This window comes from Symphodus melops, assembly GCF_947650265.1.
Source record: "Symphodus melops genome assembly, chromosome: 17".
Taxonomy (NCBI): domain Eukaryota; kingdom Metazoa; phylum Chordata; class Actinopteri; order Labriformes; family Labridae; genus Symphodus; species Symphodus melops.
This window is the reverse complement of record NC_136707.1, coordinates 23,682,951-23,697,950: the sequence shown is the minus strand read 5'-3', so window position 1 is coordinate 23,697,950 and position 15,000 is coordinate 23,682,951. Positions and strand designations below refer to the sequence as shown.

Here is a 15,000-nt window from a genome sequence, read left to right as displayed (position 1 = left end):
ATATATATATATATATATATATATATATATTCTCTATAATAATAATAATTTCTCAATAATATATATATATATATATATATGGAGTTATATATATAGGTATGTATATATATGTATATATATACATATATATACTATAAAGGTATATATGTATATATATACACATATATATATATTACCCCCATATATATATATATATATATTCTCTATAATAATAATAATTTCTCAATAATATATATATATATATATATGGAGTTATATATATAGGTATGTATGTATATGTATATATATATACATATATATATTATAAAGGTATATATGTATATATATACACATATATATATATAACTCCATATATATATATATATATATATATTCTCTATAATAATAATAATTTCTCAATAATATATATATATATATATATATATATATATATATATATATATATATATATATATATATATTATTGTCAGAAAGAAAACAAACAACACTGTTCAGCTCTGCTGTGTTTCAGCTTTTCTTTTCTTTTCAGCTGAGGCGAGCAGGGACAGAGACCAGGATCAGGATCAGGACCACATGAGGGTCTTCATCCTGCAGGGGCACACACACACACACACACACACACACACACACACACACACACTGAAACACAACACACACACACACTGAAACACAACACACACACACTGAAACAGAACACACACACACACACTGAAACAGAACACACGCACACACACTGAAACACAACACACACACTGAAACAGAACACACACACACACACACACACACTGAAACACGATACACACACTGAAACAGAACACACACACACACACACACAGGTAGAAGAGCTCCCTGGCGTCTCGTGAGTCTGTCAGGTTTGTTTCAGTGAATATATCTGAGCCTCACAGGTTTGTACCTGTTCTGTAGAACGAGGCACACAGCCTGTTCTCTCTCCAACACACTGAGAGGATTTCAGCCAATCAGGATCCAGTGTTTGGAGGCCATTGTTATTCACAGGCAGGAAGGAGTCTGTGTGTGCTGTTCTGTTCCCTCAGCGGCCAATAGGAGGGAGCCTTGTACCTCAGAGAGCAGCTCAGGTGATGGTCCTGGCTCTCTCTCTCTCACACACACACACACACACACACACACACACACACACACACACACACACACACACACACACACACACACACACACACACACACACACACACACACACACAGGAAAGGCTTCATAGACTGGATGTGATGAGACACACACGTTCACAAACTGACATTTCTTTATCCAGAGTTTCAAACATCTGGGTGTGAGTCCAGTCGCTCGTCCCTTTGACCATCACGTTGTCTCTCTCTCTTTGCTCCGACGTGAAGCTGTTTAGAAACGCTCTGACCTCTGGCTGAGGTCGTGTGAATACATTTGGTGTGAGCGATGAGGCGTCCCGTGCAGCCTGTGATCAAACACTCAAACTGGATTTTTTTTCATATTTGAGGAACAATGCACATGTTGCGTTCCTGTTCTGTGCAGCATGTGTTTAACATGTGTATCTATGCTGCACGTTTCTATAATGTTTCAGAGCTTACAGAGAATGTGCTGCTTGTCCCAAAGTACACCCCGAACTGAGCGTGTTGTGCGACATCTGCTCCCGACTCCACGACTTGTGTTGTGGTGTTGGCTCATGCTCAGGGAGGCTTCAGAGCCGCAGTAGCAGAGATGAGTTCAGCCCTCCTGATATCACCAGTGTGTGTGTGTGTGTGTGTGTGTGTGTGTGTGTGTTAAAGGTTGGTCTCGGGCACTTGGAGAGCAGCCAGGTGTTCTGATCCTGGATCTGTCTGTTGGTAGTTAAAGTGCATGTTAAGGGGAGGATGTGATCACTTCCTGTGTAGTATTTCATCCCGAGATGGACTCGACTGTGTTTGTGTAACACTGCTGTTTGTTGTTTTATTCTTCATTTGATCACATCTTATTTTGGATGTTGTCACGTTGAGGGACTTTACTCATCCACTCGACATGTGTTTTCTTTTTTCACTTGGCGAAGGCCTCTGACCCCCAGGAGAGGGAGCCATCAGCAGCCGTCTGTCCTTGTGCGAGTAAAGTGAAGCTGTATGGAAAGTCAGAATCGACCTCTCTGACATCTGTTTGTCTGAACGTGCAGCCTGTGGATGGAAACGAGGTCTGATCAGGTCTTTACATTCTGCACACGGTAAGACGTAGACTTGAAGGCTGCAGGTTTGAAGTGAGAAGCATCCAGAGGTCGACTTCATGACGTGCTCATCATGCTCCCACACACAAAACGTCAGATAGAAACCTGGAACGAGCTGTGGACGACTGTGTTCCTTCGTCGTCATGTCAGCGTTGTACTTTTTACGTCACGTCTAACCGAGGAGACGCCCCCCCCCCCCCAGGCACACGAACACACACACACACACACACGTGTAAATCCTTTCAGTATTTCTGTGACACTTGGGATCTGGACGGGTTTCTTCAGCCTGGATGAACAGCTGACACGTGGAGGATCATTGTTTTGAGGCATTCAGTGAACGTTTCTCTGTCATTGACTTTAAAGATCCAGACCTCACCCGAGGTGGACCCCCGAAGCTCTCCTCTTTTATTTTTACAATAACATCAGCTATTTCACAGCCGTATGCTAACACCTCGCCTCCAACTCCACAGCTCCCAGGAGCTCGTTACCCTCACTGTGGAGTTGAAAATGAAGCCTGACATGAAACACATGTGATGGAGGAGAAGAAGGAAGAAGCTCTCACAGACACCTCTTAGCACATATTTCTGTCAAACGGATACACAGCTTCATTTGTGACCGTGCATACCGATGAGATTTGCATGTTGGTTTTGATTTATGGCTCAGCAGCTCGACGTTTAGAAATGTTTGCTGCCAAAGCCTGCAGTCCCAAAGGATTGCTAGGTTTGATCAAATGATCAAAAGAACACTTTTGAATCTGTCAAACATATGGCTGTTGATTCTGTTTTATGGCCACGCTCTGGTATTCAGCCGTCCGCACTGTGCACAGTCTGCCCTGCAGGGATCCACTCTCTGAGACGCACAGATGCTCGCTGCTTCTATCAACCTGCTCTTCCTCTTTAGACCAACTTATTGGTTTTCATTATGGACAAGAATGTTCTTCCTCAACTCAAAACTTTTCCCAGACTCAGGGCTTTCACACTTGCAGAAAGTTCCTAAACAGGTGGGACTTCAGCTGCCGGACTCCCCGAGATGAACGCAGCAGGATGTTCTCCAGAGAGGGAACGGATCGCTTTGACGGACTGTTACAGAACAAGCAGCAGCTTCTTTGAATGGCTGTGTATGTGACTTCCTGTGCTGCTGCAGCCAGCCTCTAGTGGACACTCCAGGAACTGCAGGAGGTTACGCTTCAGCATCAGCTTCCTGTCTCTGTGAGGTCCTGATTGGTTCAAACCGGGGCAGACTTCCTGCTCGTTAAAGGAGACAGTTGTTGTCTCTGTGTCTCCAGTAGAAAACCTGGTGTCAGAATAAACATGAGCGTTGATCAATGCTACTTTTTAAACAGTAGATGCATGGAACCATAATTCATTGAGGACTTTTTTACGAGACGTGACTGTGATGAAATGTGTTCCGTGTTGGCAGCAGACGAGATGACACGTCTGAACACGTCTGTGCTGATAATTACATCAGTCAGGTTGAGTGTATCTGCAGAGCGGAGGCTCGGCGTGCGGCGCTCTCCTGCCCTCTCTGAGCTCTGATCGTCACCACGTGCAGCTGTTCGTGTTTCCGTGAGTTTCAGCTGACTCCGCAGCACGTCTCGCTGCTGCACACATGTGATGCGCTGTCGGCTCAATAAATCTGTGGCTTTGTGTTTAAGAGTCAGTGAAAGCAGCTGCTGCTCTGAACAACAGAACTCATTATCACCCAAAAATGTGCCACTATCACGTCTCTGCATTTTACAGCATGTTGGAAATCATTACATTATTTCCACACAGCTGTAGCACAAGGCTTCGACTGATCGGATGCTTTGCACTCCCTGAGGTCTCCGTGCTCCTGCTGTGAGCTCGCGTTGAGACTCCTGACGGTCCCACACTGAGGATAGGTTACAGCCTATAGAAGTCCACACTCATTCAGGGGTGGGCGTGGTTACCTTTGAAATGTAAGTCCTTTTCATCCTTTGGGGATGGTTGTCTTTTTATGTGTAGTGTCGTGTCGTGAGATCTTCATCCTGTGACTGGCTCGTCTTCACAGCTAACGCAGAGACTGTTTAAAAAGGACATGACAGCAATGGACTGCATTGCTGAGGCCTCGAGTTCTGCACTTGGTCGTTGCTATGTTGGTTTCCTGCAGCTGGTCGTGACCATATTTGGAGAAAGGTGAAGCAGGAGAGGAGCAGCCGCTCAGTCGAAGAGTCCGTGCGCGTGGCTTATTTAGTTACTGGTGAATGAAGTAGCTAACTATCAGGATTCCTGTAGAATAAAGTTCTATTTAGTAGCTGACTGAGTCATTTACTTTAAAGGTCCCATATTACCCAGAATCCTCTGCTCCATGTGTCTCTAACATGTGTCTCCAGTCTGTCTCCAAACCCCCCAATGATGAGAAAAGTCCATCCTCTCCGTCTCCTGCCTGCTCCACTGTTCAGAAAATGTGTGCTCAAACAGGCCGTTTGGAGATGTTCCCTTCATGACATCACAAAGGGCAGTAGCCCCTCCCCCAGGTGGGTGACACTCCCACAGCTAGGTGTTTGTTCTGCCCTCTGAGTCTGCCTTCTCACCGTAAACAATAGGACATGGAGCCAGAAAGCAGCGAGTACACCCGAGCCCTTCCAGAGAGGGGGCGTGGTCAGACACAGCTCATTTACATATTTAAAGCTACAGACACAGAAACAGCCTGTTCTGAGCAGGGTTTATAGACATGATCAAATACAGGATCAGAGTGTGGACTATGGAGATTGACTCACTGCAGAAGACCGCCTCTAGTGGACACTGGGGGAACTGCAGTGTTTGGCACTTCTAGTCGTTGTTTCTCATTCTTGGAAGTTGTCATTTTTGGTTTAATGTCCTTTCAAAGTTTTCATGAAATAATGATGAATCAGAGGACCCTGAATGCATCTCTGCTCTGCCTCATGTTCACACACTGATGTGACTATTTAGTGTTAATCTGTCTCTCATTTACAGCTGGATCATCAAGATTCATATTTTTCACACACTCTAAATATAACAGTATTTCACCTAAAGGACAAATATTATATATATTTTCATATTTTCAACCTCTGCGCTGTTTATGATACTTTAAAACGCCTTAATAAGACATTGGAGGGAGAGAATTTAAACCTGCCCACTCTGATAGTCTGCAAATATTCAGCAGCAGAGAAAATAAAGTCAACCCAACTTCAGGTGAAAATGTCAAATTTAAAGGAAATTAAAAGAGAAAATGCCTGCAGAGCAAAGTACTTTCCAAATAACACAAAGCATGATTCATATAATCTGCTGCAGAAAAGGACGGATCCCTTACATGTGATGGTGTAATGATAAATTTCCTGCATGTCGCAGTGACTCCACCCTACCTGGCGTCTGCGTGTCTCCGTCCTCCGCCTGTCCTCTTTCTCATCATCTGGCCGCTGGATTAACAATCAGCGCAGATTATAGCCGTAATAAGCTCCAAAACACCGGTTCAAGGGTCCGCTGCTGCTCTGCGCAGCCAGCCTGTGCACTTAAAGGATCCGCTTTTCATTGATACTGCTCTGCTATTACTGCTCCATGAAGCTCGATTAATCCGCCCTGTGGACTCTCTTCATACCTGCTTATTATTTAAAGTCTGGATCATAAAAAACACAGAGAACGTTTGAATTTATACTCAAAAAGTATAAAAGCCCAAAATGTAAAACATATTTATAAACGCATGTAAATAACTCATCAAATATTCATCATATTTTCACCTTTACTCTTCATAAAACGAAGACTCATAAAAAAAAGTAGTCTGGTCATTTCTGGAGACCAAGACTTGAACCGAACATGATCCATTCAATTTGAAAAATTAAAAAGGCCTCAGACTGTTGACAACAAATATTTTCCTTCTCCGACTGTAAAATAAATCTGTTCTAAAAATGTTAAATAATATAATTGTATTGATAAATGTTGTCCCTCGCGCGCCGCCTCGGTTGATTTGGAGCCATTAGGCGCGTAATGATTGACTTCCAAACATCAAACGCCGGAGAACAATGAGGCTGAGCTGCTGTCTCTGCCTGCGCGTCTCTAATTCTCCATAACAAAAGTACAAAGGCCGAGACGAGACCAAAGGCTTCATCCTGTAACACCTTTAACACCTCTGCGAGGCCGCGGCGCCGCGCCGGGCCGACGCGCACGCCGAGGCCCGTCAGCAGCGGCGGGCAGCCCCGGGGACACAGACAGTACGGAGGAGGAGGAGAGAGGGCGGAGGAGGGGAGGGGGGGTGTTGGGACAAAAACACCTCATCTTCCGTCTGACTGTCTGAGCAGACCTGGGTGAACTCTGAGTGTTTGTGGGAGAAGTTTCAGTCGCAGCATCTTCAGCGGCCCTGCTGCCTGCGGAGGGGGGACAGTCCACGAGAAGAGGATTTACACTCAAACAGCCTGATGTGTAAGTACATGTCAAACCTGCTTTAATCATGCTAACTTTGTTAAAGGCTGAGACTCAGAGAGTCATCTTTTCACACGCTCACGTGCACGTTAAAACTGATTTAAAAATGACGTCATTAGATAGATATAGATAGATAGATTTTACTGATCCCGATGGAAATTCAAGAACATTAGTCAATTTAACGACCTCAGCTCTGTGAATGTTCACGTGATTCATGTGTTCATTGACCTGACTCACACACTGATCAGAGAACTTTACACACTTAGTGAGAGAAGAGCAACTTTAAACATATTTCACACGTTTTCAATGTTTGTGTCTGATTCAAAGTCAAGACAAGGTCGGCCTGAAGTCTCCTTAAAACTCACGGTTCATATGTTTCTGCTCACTTTATATATATATATATATATATATATATATATATATATGTGTGTGTGTGTGTGTGTGTGTGTGATTCCACTAAACGTGTTTGTAGTAAAACAATCTTTACTTTAAAATGAAAAAAAATAAAATAAAATAAAATAATATATATATATATATATATATATGATTCCACTAAACGTGTTTGTAGTCAAACAATCTTTAGTTTAAAACGAATTTTTTTATATATATATCTATATATATAGATATATATATATATATATAATATGAGTAGAAATAGTTTGTAATCAGAGTTATTCTCATTGGCCATCTACATTTTTTTAGATTTATTTATTATGTACAATGTTTTTCATCTAAAGCTTGTTTACTTATCATCTCATTTATTTATGTTTTATTAATCTGTATTTCAACTCATTATCTCAAACGGTTCTGATTGGTTGATTCATTGAATAATTAAAGCCTACAGGAGAGAGCACGCGCTTTCTTATTTGTGTTTTATTCTTATTAATACATTTCCTGCCTGATTCTCCGACGGTTCAAACTGATCTCTGAGTGTCTCACATTTCCTCTGTTTGCTTCATTTCAGTAGCAGAAGGCAGACAGACGCCGGCGGCGGCCACTACCATCGTGCACGCTCCGGACAGAGAGCGGCAGACGGAGCCGTGCACGCGCAGCGCCCTGCTCGACAGTAGTCGGCGGCACCGGACCGCGTTTACGCGCGAGCAGCTGAACCGGCTGGAGCAGGAGTACAGCACGGAGAGCTACGTGTCCCGGCCCCGCCGCTGCGAGCTCGCCACCGCGCTCAACCTCCCGGAGACAACCATCAAGGTAGAGTGGTTCAACCTGTGGTCAGTGCGGGGGGAAACGGCCGTGATGTTTCATATCAAGGGCCACCTCTTATCTATTCACTAAAGTGGCCTCTGATGACGTCAGGAGCGGCTCTTAGAGCAGATTGACTTTAAGTAAGCTACTCAAAGAAAACAACAGCACCTCTCTTCACTGATGCAAACAGTGCAGGTGTAGTTCCACCTCAGGCCTGTAGGACATTCTGTGTTCTGAGTGTTTTCATGCAGAAAAGAAAAAGCATGTGGGAGAGATAGAGGAGGGACTCACCTGGGACTCTTCCGTGCTCTCGTCTGAAGCCCTAACCCTAACCCTACATTGAGTAGTGACAGCTTTAGCAGCGTCTAAGGTTTGGCGCAGAGGCCCGCTGGCGCAGTGCAGCAGCTTTAAGACGCAGTAAATGCGCCCACCTTTCTGCCAGCTACAGCCCGCTCTTTTATGACGGCGCAGGAATGTGAGGAGAGGCCTCGTAAACGCCGCCACCTGACGTTTTAGAAGCTCAGCCTTCCGGGGGATTCTATGGACCGCTGAGGGAGGTGAGGGGACTGGACCGGCTGACACCAGGAGTAATCCGCCCGCTCCTTTAACCACATGTGACAGTAGCTCGCTGCTCGTTCTCTTACTTTCATACGAGCGCGATGACTCGAGAACAACCGTCTGAAGGAAGTCTTTGGAACCAATCAGAAGAGCAGGTTAGACTAAATGAATAAAACACGATCTTCACCTCTCGCAGGTTTCTGATTCACACGTCTGTTTTTAAAGTAAGATTTTCGCTCCGTCGTTGGTCATGTGGTGTTTAAGGGAACACCTGGACTGATAACAGCCAATCAGCTCGTCCTGACTGCTCAGTGACTTCCTGAACCCACATGTTCTGCACCGTGTCAAACATGGAGAGCAGAGCCACCAGCTGATTCCTTCAGGCTTTGTTTTCTGATGGCGCCGGTGCACAGCGTCTGAATCACAGCGGCAACACGCCAACCAAACTTCAACCGACAACCCTCCTCCCTCCGTCCTTTAAATCAGCTGTTTGAGTCTGTTTCCTCTGTCTGTTCCCCCCCCCCCCCCCCCTCTCTGTGCAGGTTTGGTTTCAGAACAGGAGGATGAAGGATAAACGTCAGAGACACTCCCTGCCGTGGCCACACCCCCTGGTCGACCCGCTGGGGGCGCTCCTGATGAACCGGTACTCACCTTCCTCTGGCCTGCAGTACCCCTTCCCCCCGCCCCACCTGCCCCACCTGCCCCTGCACCATCACTACCCGCTGGCTCTGTCCTCACACGCCACCTCTGCTCACGGACGCTACAGCGCCCCCATGAGGACCCTGGATGCACTCCGCCTCTCTCGGTACCACCACAGAGCAGGGGGGCTCCCTCCACCCACTGCAGCCCCCTACCCCTCCAGCAGCATCGTGCACCACCCTCCTTCCTGCCCCTGCCCACTCTGCCTGCACTGGGGACCGGATCAGCTGCTCAAAGCCAGAGAGGGGGTGCTGGGACTGACCCAAGACCTCAGCCCCAAGACCAGAAGCCAGCCTGCCGGTCTGGAGCGGAGGGAGGAGGTGGTGTAACAGCAGACAGGAAGTTCATCACTCGAAATCAAACAGCAGAAGACGAGGACTTTATTCATCCTGCTGATGGAGCAAAGAGACGACTCACCCAGGAGGGGATCCACACGGGGATCCAGATCCACCCAGGATTTCTTTAAAATGATCCACGAGTGCAAACCCCCCTGACAGTGCAGTGGTGTTATTGGACTCAGAGGAGGGGGGGGGGGGGGGGGGGGGGGTCTCCTGCTGTGCAAATCACGGAGCACATTGCAGAGATGTAACACGGCATGTGTCCCCGCCTGGCTTTTTATTTGTCCCCGTGTCCTCTTTAATGGACTCTGTTTGAAGGTGCAGTCCAAACGTCTTCTCCTGAAACAGACAAAGGCATCAAATATTTATTAAGTTTAACCTCCCATTTTAAATGTTCCCATCATTTCTTCTTGATCAGTTTTGACTCTTTTCACACCTGAAAACTTGAATAAGTCCCTGAAGGAGAAGAACTGTCTCTTTAAAGGTGTTTGTGTTCTTCTAAAGCCACAGACCAAGCTGTGCAGAGTGTGTGTGTGTGTGTGTGATATCGACACCTGCAGGATGTTGAAGGCGTGCTCACACACCTCGCAGGAAACCTGTCTCTGTCTGTTGTCTGTTGATCCGTCCGCTCTCTACCTGAGCAGCTACAACACCTTCTGTTTCTGCACTTTACTGTAAACCTAATAAACGCTGACATTTGTCTTTTTATACGACAGGCTGACTTTCTTTCACATTTGTACCACAGGCCACGCCCACCTGTCAATCATCTCAGCTACACGCCTTATTGTGAATAACTCTGATCCTTCATCCAATCAAAACTGATGAGTCATCAAAACATTCCCCCCGTACAGTGTGTGTGGATGGAGACATGAGCTAATCACACCTATTTGGTTTTTTGAAGCAGGCTGTAAACATGTTCATGTCTGCTGTAAAAACAGGCTGTTTGAATGGGTGTGTATGTGACTTCCTGTGCTGCTGCAGCCAGCCTCTAGTGGACACTCCAGGTACTGCAGCCAGCCTCTAGTGGACACTCCAGGTACTGCAGCCAGCCTCTAGTGGACACTCCAGGTACTGCAGGATGTTACACTTCATGTTTAAACAGCGCAGGCTGCTGCTTGATTTAGTTCCTGACCAGTGATGAAACAGAAACATGACCGTCGTGTTAGTTTGTGGACGTATTTAAAGAGAACGAGTTCAAACGTAACAAAAGCACAAAGAGACAGTCTGACATGTCAGTAACAGTGAGAACACCTTCATGAGAACACTCTGCTGTAACATCAATGACTAACAGCTGTCTGAATTTGCAGAGTGTGACATGTTCAACATGTTTGTTCAATGAGTGCATCAAAAAACATGTGACATACGTTCGGAAACAATCCATGTTGAACTCTCCGTGTTTAAATGTCTGAACCACCGGCTTCCGTGTTTATTTATTCATGTTTATTCGATGAAGCCACTTCAACATATCGAAACATCACGATGTTCGCCGACTCATCGAAACCTCAAACTTCGATCAGCTGATGTCATCTCGTCTTTGTATGGTCACAGTGAGTCTCTGAAGGTCACGCTAGGTTTCAGCCTTGAAGACGCAAACATGAAGACAACCTGAATCTGCTGAGTGCATTTCCACCAATCAGACACCAAGAGAGCCAGTAACAGGAAACACAAGGTGTTAGTGTAGTATCATCATAAAATGATGAATATGACGGGAGGTTTAGTCTTTTCTGTGATGCACGCTGACTTCCTGTCAGCGACAGTCAACCTGGATGTGATCCAGTTTCAGCAGCGTAGCTTTAAATAGCACTTTTATAAATCTTCCACGTTGGAGCTTTACAACCCAAACTCAAACGCTGTGCTGTGTTTCCAGAAGCACAGAGACAGTGTGACAGAGTGAGGAGAACTCAACACAGGTGCAGGTGTGCTGTGTGTTTCCTGTGTTAGCTCGTCGCTCACAGGGTGGGGGGGGGGCGGCGCTCCTCCTCTGGATGATTCACAGGCTGTAAAAGGTTTTGGACAGAAAAGTCGATCAGTCTGTTGGCAGCTGATTCCTATAAAAGACTGGAGACATGAGCTGTGTGCACGCTGCACTGGTGACGAGCCAACATCAAATCAGAGGCCAGAGACCCAGCGAACAGTCCAGGTTCGGTTCTCACACACTCAGACCAGCTGCTGTTTGTTGCCCAAGATGACCAAATTTGAAAGAGAGGGTGGAGCTATCGAAGTAAGAGGTTTGTCCGTTTTCATATTCAAACTGTGTGTGGCTGTGAAGTTTTAACATAGAGCTCTATGGAGACTGACTCACTGCAGGAGACAGACTCTAGTGGACACTGGAGGAACTGCAGCTGTCAAGTTGGACATTTTATCATAGAGCTCTATGGAGACTGACTCCCTGCAGGTCTTTTGTCAGCATGCAAACACTAATGAAAACAGTGGTTGCACTTTAACACTGATGTTAGCAGGTGGGCTAACATCATTTAGCTCATATCGCTGTTGAGGACTCGAGCAACATATGCCTTCATATAACCGTGTTTGTGTTCCCTTCGGCTGCAGTGGATTGATAAACAGCTCTTCACATTATTTTACAGCCGCTGCAGCACGAGAACACTGATTCACATTTCAAAGATGGAGCTTCAAGTTTTTACGGCAGCAGACGTCAGAGTATGAATAAATAATCAATAAACAGTAAAAGTGTTTGTTCATTGTGCAGACTTTTACAAGTCAACAGTTACTCTTCATGGACAAATCAATAAGAGCTTTACAGAATCAAAACAAAGTTGTAACTGAAGCAAATGATCTCCTCACAGCTTTTTTCTTTTGGGGGGGGGGGTCTGTCTGGATGTCAGGTTGTTGGTGTGCAATGATTTAAAGTCCTATAAACATGCAGTAAAACGCTTTAGAGCTGCTGTGAAAGATCTGCTTGGAACAAAGTGCTGATATTTATCGAATCAATGAACCGAATACAGGAGAGCAAAACACTGCAGTTCCTCAAGTGACCACTTCAAACAGAGCCGGCAGGGGAGCGCTGTGTGTGTGTGTGTGTGTGTGTGTGTGTGTCTGACTGTGTGTGTGTGTGTGTGTGTGTGTGTGTGTGTGTCTGACTGTGTGTGTGTGTGTGTGTGTGTGTGTGTGTGTCTGACTGTGTGTGTGTCTGACTGTGTGTGTGTCTGACTGTGTGTGTGTGTGTGTGTGTCTGACTGTGTGTGTGTCTGACTGTGTGTGTGTGTGACTGTGTGTGTGTGTGTGTGTGTGTGTGTGTGTGTGTGTGTGTGTGTGTGTGTGTGTCTGACTGTGTGTGTGTCTGACTGTGTGTGTGTGTGTGTGTGTGTGTGTGTGTGTGTGTGTGTGTGTTTGGAGCTCCGGCTGTTCTCTGTCAATCCCCAGGATCAATATTAATGTACAAAGACATGATGAAGGCGGAGCTTAGCTATGACACTTCAGTGTGTGTGAGATGTTCTACTTCCTGTCCTTCAGACTCACACTCACCTGGGCAGGTGTTCACCTTGACAGGCTGAGTGTAATAATGTAGGACAATAAACAGAGAGGTGAATTACAGGTGAGCGTGTCTGAAGGCAGCTTGAAGACGGACGCTCGAGGACACAGATAATAATGTGGTTTAATCCTGCAGCGGGGTAAGTACAGGAGGGAGGCAGACTGGGCTGTCTGAGGGCTCAGGTGGGACGTGGACAGGTAAGGAGGGAATGAGGGGCTTTACTGTCTGCAGGCTGCAGCTGTGTGAACAGGTGTCTCAAGTCAACGTTTGTCTTTGATTCTAAATGTTGTTAGAATGAACTTTCACTGATTCAGACTCCTGAGAGTCCTCTCTACGTCACTATGACGAGAATCTGTGTGTTTGTATCAGACAGTCTGTAGAGGTGGCGTGCAGACAGTCTGTAGAGGTGGCGTGCAGACAGCCTGTAGAGGTGGCGTGCAGACAGTCTGTAGAGGTGGCGTGCAGACAGTCTGTAGAGGTGGCGTGCAGACAGTCTGTAGAGGTGGCGTGCAGACAGTCTGTAGAGGTGGCGTGCAGACAGTCTGTAGAGGTGGCGTGCAGACAGTCTGTAGAGGTGGCGTGCAGACAGTCTGTAGAGGTGGCGTGCAGACAGTCTGTAGAGGTGGCGTGCTGACAGTCTGTAGAGGTGGCGTGCAGACAGTCTGTAGAGGTGGCGTGCAGACAGTCTGTAGAGGTGGCGTGCTGACAGTCTGTAGAGACGGTAGAGGTGGCGTGCAGACAGCCTGTAGAGGTGGCGTGCAGACAGTCTGTAGAGACGGTAGAGATGGCGTGCAGACAGTCTGTAGAGGTGGCGTGCAGACAGTCTGTAGAGGTGGCGTGCAGACAGTCTGTAGAGGTGGCGTGCAGACAGTCTGTAGAGGTGGCGTGCAGACAGTCTGTAGAGGTGGCGTGCAGACAGTCTGTAGAGGTGGCGTGCAGACAGTCTGTAGAGGTGGCGTGCAGACAGTCTGTAGAGACGGTAGAGGTGGCGTGCAGACAGTCTGTAGAGGTGGCGTGCAGACAGTCTGTAGAGGTGGCGTGCTGACAGTCTGTAGAGGTGGCGTGCAGACAGTCTGTAGAGGTGGCGTGCAGACAGTCTGTAGAGGTGGCGTGCTGACAGTCTGTAGAGACGGTAGAGGTGGCGTGCAGACAGCCTGTAGAGGTGGCGTGCAGACAGTCTGTAGAGACGGTAGAGATGGCGTGCAGACAGTCTGTAGAGGTGGCGTGCAGACAGTCTGTAGAGACGGTAGAGGTGGCGTGCAGACAGTCTGTAGAGGTGGCGTGCAGACAGTCTGTAGAGACGGTAGAGGTGGCGTGCAGACAGTCTGTAGAGGTGGCGTGCTGACAGTCTGTAGAGACGGTAGAGGTGGCGTGCAGACAGCCTGTAGAGACGGTAGAGGTGGCGTGCAGACAGTCTGTAGAGACGGTAGAGGTGGCGTGCAGACAGCCTGTAGAGACAGTAGAGGTGGCGTGCAGACAGCCTGTAGAGACGGTAGAGGTGGCGTGCAGACAGCCTGTAGAGACGGTAGAGGTGGCGTGCAGACAGCCTGTAGAGGTGGCGTGCAGACAGCCTGTAGAGGTGGCGTGCAGACAGTCTGTAGAGGTGGCGTGCAGACAGTCTGTAGAGACGGTAGAGGTGGCGTGCAGACAGCCTGTAGAGACGGTAGAGGTGGCGTGCAGACAGCCTGTAGAGACGGTAGAGGTGGCGTGCAGACAGCCTGTAGAGACGGTAGAGGTGGCGTGCAGACAGCCTGTAGAGACGGTAGAGGTGGCGTGCAGACAGTCTGTAGAGACGGTAGAGGTGGCGTGCAGACAGCCTGTAGAGACGGTAGAGGTGGCGTGCAGACAGCCTGTAGAGACGGTAGAGGTGGCGTGCAGACAGCCTGTAGAGACGGTAGAGGTGGCGTGCAGACAGCCTGCCTTCTCTCTGCAGCAGAAACACTCAGCTGCTTGTCTGATTGGTGTATAATCAGGTCACCTGTTTAAATCAGGGTCTGTTTGCTGGTTCATGTTGTGGCTGCAAACTTATATTTAACACTTTATGAAGCAAGTGCTGTGTGGTCAACACTCAATTACACATCAGAGTGTTTAACTGTAGCCCGCAGCAACCAGAGGAAATGTGTG

At 47.1% G+C, this 15,000-nt stretch overlaps 1 protein-coding gene across 1 annotated transcript; it reads left to right on the top strand.

Annotated features, from left to right (window-relative positions):
* Window positions 1-4,888: 4,888 nt before the first annotated feature.
* On the top strand, window positions 4,889-9,581 carry eve1 (even-skipped-like1; the record flags this gene model as incomplete). The annotated part of the gene is made up of 3 exons (XM_079365405.1): window positions 4,889-4,973; window positions 7,556-7,797; window positions 8,892-9,581. The coding sequence occupies 3 exons, from the start codon at window positions 4,889-4,891 to the stop codon at window positions 9,375-9,377; spliced, it is 813 nt and encodes a 270-aa protein (XP_079221531.1). The 3' UTR covers window positions 9,378-9,581.
* Between the last annotated feature and the right edge of the window lie 5,419 nt (window positions 9,582-15,000).